Source organism: Zootoca vivipara, chromosome 7, assembly GCF_965207765.1.
Source record: "Zootoca vivipara chromosome 7, rZooViv2.hap1.1, whole genome shotgun sequence".
Lineage (NCBI taxonomy): Eukaryota > Metazoa > Chordata > Lepidosauria > Squamata > Lacertidae > Zootoca > Zootoca vivipara.
In genome coordinates, this window is record NC_142590.1 from 40393053 (window position 1) to 40399052 (window position 6000).

General features: G+C 38.8%; 1 protein-coding gene across 4 annotated transcripts in view; it reads left to right on the top strand.

Annotated features, from left to right (window-relative positions):
- Nucleotides 1-4939, top strand: part of EPS15 (epidermal growth factor receptor pathway substrate 15) — a 55099-nt gene extending 50160 nt beyond the window's left edge. For 2 of the 4 annotated variants that reach the window (XM_060276910.2, XM_088674063.1), the window contains 2 exons: nt 215-381; nt 2777-4939. In XM_060276910.2, coding sequence (XP_060132893.2) covers nt 215-381; nt 2777-2923 — 314 coding nt within the window. In that variant the 3' untranslated portion in view covers nt 2924-4939. The remainder of the gene's footprint in view (nt 1-214; nt 382-2776) is intronic. The other 2 variants (XM_088674064.1, XM_088674065.1) reach the window with 1 other exon arrangement.
- The last annotated feature ends 1061 nt before the right edge of the window (nt 4940-6000 follow it).

A 6000-nucleotide genomic window follows, 5' to 3' on the forward strand; every position in this document is an offset into this window, starting at 1 on the left:
GGGGAAAAAATTGGGAAGAATGTACATACAAACAAACCCTGAAAAACGTGAAAGGTTTTAGAAATCATATTAATTTATGACTACCAGCACTAAGGATTTTTGTGTGGGGTTTTTTGGCTATATAATGAGATGGTGTAACCTAAAACACTATTGTACACTGGATAAATATTTCTGCCACACTCATAATCATGCTAAAGTGATTATTTTGATGTAGGAAAAAGGCCTATCAACAAATTGGAGTCTTCGGATTCCTTTAAACTGAATGATCCCTTCCAGCCCTTCCCAGGCTGTGATGGTTCCAAAGAACAGGAAGCTGACCCATTTGCTCCCACTGGTGTGTGCAAAGAGATGGACACCAGCAATTTTGCTAATTTCAGTGCTGTAAGTAAACAGGATGGGGAGGCATCAAGCTAACTCTAATGACTTATTTTTGTGAAGAACAGTGAACATTTCAGACTTAAATTGAGTGAAATGGGTTTCATACCGCAATGCAACGATGTAGCACATATTAACGTTAGTAGTGCCTCTCTAAAAAAAAGGGGGTACGTTACCACTTCCTTCTGGGACAAATGCAGCCAGTTGCAGCAGATTCTTAGTTGCACATTTATGTATTATTTAGCTTCACGTGAATAATTGTTACCTTTCCCAGTCTTCGTACAAAGCTGTAAGTACACATTGTGCTTCAGGGTTTAATGTCTGTACAGTATATCAAACTGCAGTGCATCATTTATCTTCAAAGCATATGTTGAGGTCACAGTTAGGCAGTTAGAAAATAAGCAGCATAGCCTCTACATTGTACTTGCAGCTACCATTTGAAGGCTTAATCCCCTGCAAGATTCATAATTACAAATTGATAGTGTGACAAGGCAATCTTGTCCCTGAGCTCCTTTTTTGGCAACCAGCCATACATCTAGACCCTGCCTGGTGCCTCCGCTGTAAGATTAGTCTGCGGGAAGAGCACAGGCCCAGACAACTGAGGCAAGGCATCTTAAAGGCCAAAACAATAGGGGAGGGTGGTAAGGACTCTGATTTGTTCAGGAGGCCAACTCAAGGGAATGAACAGACCTAGCCATAAACTATTATAAAAGGGGGAACTACTGAAAGTAAACATCCTCGTTGTACAGAGCACTTCAAGATAAGGCACAAATTTGTCAACTTGGCATGCCACCCGTCGCCCGTTAGTGCTGAGTGATCTGTAAATGAATGAACAAGTACAATGCACATGAAAGAGAGATGTTATTTTCCAGGGAGCACAGAATTAAATTTCAAGTACTTGAAGGTAGGAAACATAGAGCAATCAATCAATCAATCAATCAATCAACACTGTTGTGAGTTAGTTAGTGAGAACATGTATTTATGTCAGTTTTTATCCTGCCTTCCTACAACTGTGCACCCAAGGAGGAATGACAAAGCAAGCTGTTAAAGGCATAAATAGATGAAGCTATCTGCCACCAGCAGCAGAGCACACGCAGCAGCCTGAAGGTCTGTCTTAACAACATCTTCATCTGCTAGCAGAAGGTCACTAGACTGGAGGCTAAACAGGCTTCTTTAAGAAGGGAGTTCATCAGCCATTGAAAAGACCATTTCTTGCATCCCCAGCAAACCTGATGTTGACTGGATGCAGAAAAGGGTGCTCTCAGAAATATTACTAGCCAGGCAGACTTATATTGGAGGAGGTGGTCCTTCAATCAGCCAGGTCTTTAAAAGTCATAACTAGCATACTGAATTCTCCCTGGAAACCAATATTCCTAGTAACTGGCTCCTGATCAATAGCCTGGCTGTATCATTCCAGAATACCTATAGCAGTTACTTTTCAAAGACTGCTTCCTATAGAACACATGACAGTAATCTAATCAAGATGTAACTAAGACATGTGTCAAGATGGCCAAATCAAATGAATGCAGTTGGTACACCAGCCTCAGCTATGTAAAAATCTCTTTCTTTCTTTTATATCCCACTTTGCCTCAAAGGATCTCAAGGTGGTGTACATCTCTTCCTCCCCATTTTATTGTCACAACAATCCCAAGAGGTAGGTTAGGCTGAGAGTAAGGGACTGGCCCAAGGTTATCCAGTGAGCTTCATGGCTGAGTGAGGATTTGAACCCTGAGTGAGGTTTTGATCCTAAGTCTGACACTCCCAACCACTACATCACACTGGCTCTCTGTGCCAGCACCTGACAAAATGAACTGTGTTGCATGTTACCATAACATTTTCCTTAGTAAACAGAATCATCTTTATATCTTACTGCTCTGTTAATCAGTGGCTCATAGCGGTGGTGGGCTTGGGATTTCTTAACTTGTTTTATTGAATGGCGGTCACTGGGATGTAAACCTTAGGGGAGGAACAGTAACGTGCTCTTGATTATTTTGAAGGCCTTTCTTTAATTAAATCTGTGTACTTGAATTGTTGGGTGGTTTTAAATAAGCATTATATATATAATATAATCATTCTCTTTAATTAACTTAAATACACTTTAAAGTAACTGTGCCAAAGATCCAATAGTCCAAACTCTTACAATGGACTTGCATCTTTGCAAGCTACATCAAATGCACACTTTCAATTTTCTTTGAGTGTTTGGGGCAAATGAAAATATTATTTTTCTCTTCTTAATCAAACAATTGAAACATTGAACTAGATAAATCATAGATGCCGACCAAACACCCATTTAAATTCTAAGTGATGATAACAATAATTTAAACCAACTGGGGACAGAATCTTCTTTAAACACTTTATTTTTACCTGCTTAGTTAACAAACCCATGCTTTCTCTATTTTAGTATCCTACTGAAGAAGATATGATTGAATGGGCAAAGAGGGAAAGTGAGAGAGAGGAGAAAGAGCGTCTTGCAAGGTTGAAACAACAAGAACAAGAAGATTTAGAACTAGCTATTGCACTCAGTAAATCTGAAATATCAGAAGCATGAAGAATTGCCACAACCATTTGTCCCTTGCCCTGTATGTATAAAGCTAATCAGAAGCTGCTTATGCACAGGGAAGTACAAAAGGCTTTAAATTCCTGCAAATGTGATTTTTGAGCAATGTAGTGTCTTATTTGTAATTTTTTCATATTCACTTAACTCATCTGGCTACTCTTTTTTAATAAAGTGAAGTTCCATTTGTACTTACCTTGATATTCTTGTGTACTATATAAACCATTACACCAAAGTAAATTCTTATAATGCAAAAAAGACAAATCTGTATTAAGGCACAGCAATGCATTTTTGAAAGATCTCAGAAGGCAATTCTGACTCCAACCAATTTCCTCTTTGATATATGCCTTACGCAGTGTTGAAGATCTAGAATGTGCAGGTGTGTCTAACAACATAAAATGAGTGAGTGCATTGTATTGCCTTTTATACAAATGGATAAGTCATGTGTTGCTGATATTTCCCTTAAAAATTATTAGATGGCTTGTTCTAAGTCTTGATTAGCTTTCTTTTCGAAAGGGCCAATTTTTGCCAATTCCTATGATACTGAATTATTTAAGTCTCCCAGGTGTCCTGGTTAGCAAAGTTCATTTTCACCTTGTAAGCAAATCTGGCCATGTAGCCAACCAAACTAGTTTATGGCAAATCTTCATGTAATTAAAAATTGCTGATAATCCTGCTTCTTTCTTGCTAAAATGTTCAGATCTGGTTATCACAGGTATTAGAAATCTATTGTACATTTTAGAGATGATAATTGAGGTTAGGCCTGTGGAGTGCCTTTACGTCTGTGGGCTTCCTTTTAATGAAGGCTCTTCTTCTAGAGTGGATATCTAACAGAAAATCTAGATTCCAGATGCAACTAGTGTTATCTGAAACTTTTAACTGCCATTTTGCCTACTATCAGATTTTTTAAAATGACATTTTAGGATTGTTCCAATGAGATTTCTAAGATTACACTGGTTGGCCAAGTTCACTGTCAAGAACTCTGATGCCCCACTGCTAATTGAGCCAATTTCTTATGTGAAATATGCAACTTAAATTGGCAAGTTGACAGCAGAATTTGAAATAGGGTAGGAAGTAGACTACATAAAGATATAGTTTACAACAGTCGGTTGCTGTTGTGTATAATTTATTGAATGCCAACTGATAGTTGCACCTTAAAAATAAATTTCCTTTTATAGTAACAAAGTCAAAATTGAATGTTAATGAAAGTAAGTTATTATCTAATATGTTCTGTTCTGCAGGATGTTAAACTCATTCCAAATTACTCGTTCCATTTCCATCTTCAATACATGCATAGCTGCAACCACACAAAACTGGTGGTTCTGCTTCCCCCCTCCCAAAACACTGTGGTATTTGTGCCTCGAATTAAGAGTTTTAAAATTATTTTTTCTTCTGCTGCAAGGAGTTGCATAGTTACCACTATCAGGATGAAACTTTTCCAGTTACCTGTGGATGCTGCTGCAAGAGACTTTTTAGGAAGGTAGTTTTTGCTCAATTTTCCTATAAATTGAGATCAGTTCTGAGAAACTTTTGCACTAGGAAATGAGCATTTTAAAACACCTGCTCAAAAAAGTAACCTAGCAAAACCTCTTGCAAGTATTAATGTTCATAATTTATCTACCCAAATTTTGTATTAACATTAATCGTGCATATTGTATGTTTAACTGGACTACATAGATTTTTCCTTTTTTGTTAAATGTATACTTTGTGGACCAATACAATATCTGTGTGTATATATTATACATATAAATATATATATATTCAAGCTTTCTTGTATAGGATTTAAAGTTCTGAGTCACTTGATGTTACATTTCATGTTACTGACTGATCACAGAACCTTTACTCGAAGGCTTCTAAATAAACCACTGCTGTGTCAGCTTAAATGGCATTACTGTTAAAGTTTTAAAAAGCTTTTAATAACTTGTTCAGGTGGGGTTAGCCTCTATTTATAGACCTTTGTTTTAAAATTCTAAAATAGCTTGTAATTATGAATAAAACCGTTTAAGTATATTATGTTTCGTCTGGTTTTTGTTTTAACTTTTAAGTAAACTGTACAGTGTCTTGTGGAAGTATACAGATATGAAACATCACAACTTTAGTTTTGGTTTGAAAATGAATTTTAAGTGAACTTTCCATGCCCTAAAGTATGTTTTTTTGAGAAGCTACTCAAATGTATTATTTCTGTACAGAGTTTGGATTTTGTAGTTCATCCTATTCAGTAGCTCAAAGTGGGTCAGACAAGAAATAGATCCCTATCCCCAAAGCTTTTGAAACCTACATGGGGACATTAGAAACAGCAACAAACGGTGGGTGGTACCTGACTATGTCATTCACATGAATTACATCTATCAATTACTTCTAAAATTCAATCATTTGTGGTTAAGTTCTGATACAAATCTAGCCTCCAAATTGGACAGTGTCGGTTTGCCTCTACTCTCCTAAATACATATTTAAGAGCACAAAAAATGCACCATGTATGAATTAAGAAGTGCTTAATTGCAAAGGCTGCCCTGTGATGGAGAGGCTGAAAACGGGAGAAGGCGAGTGTGTGTGGGGGGGGGGGGGGGAGAGAGAGAAAGGTGGCAAGTGTCCAATCTGCAAGGGAAGAGGGGAGGAGACGTTATTGCTGTTGTGAAACGTGTGCAGAGAATTGGGAAAGGAGGACAAAAGCTGCAAGATCTAAGTAGCCTTGGCTAATGAATGAACTGCTTTAACCATTGTTATCACAGGGCGGGGGGGGCACAAGGGAAAGAAAGAGAACGAAAGAAAGAAAAGAAAACAGCTTCCCTTGGCGATGCTGTCTTGGAGCCTCAGTTTCCTTCCTGTCCTGCCAGCCCAAACCTAGAAGCTCCTTTTTGCCTGAGCTGGCACCACACCCTTGACCCGAGGCGATGAGCGGCAGCTGGGGCTGGTTTCCTTTATCACGCCGGTTTATCAAGTACGCGGCTCCCTCCGAGAGACCTGCAGGGGGCAGTCGCTCCCCTGAGAGGCCTCAGGATGAGGAGGAGCAGGCGGCGGCGATCGGCAACTTGTAGGGGAGGAGCCGCCACCCAGCAGCGCTGGGACCTTGC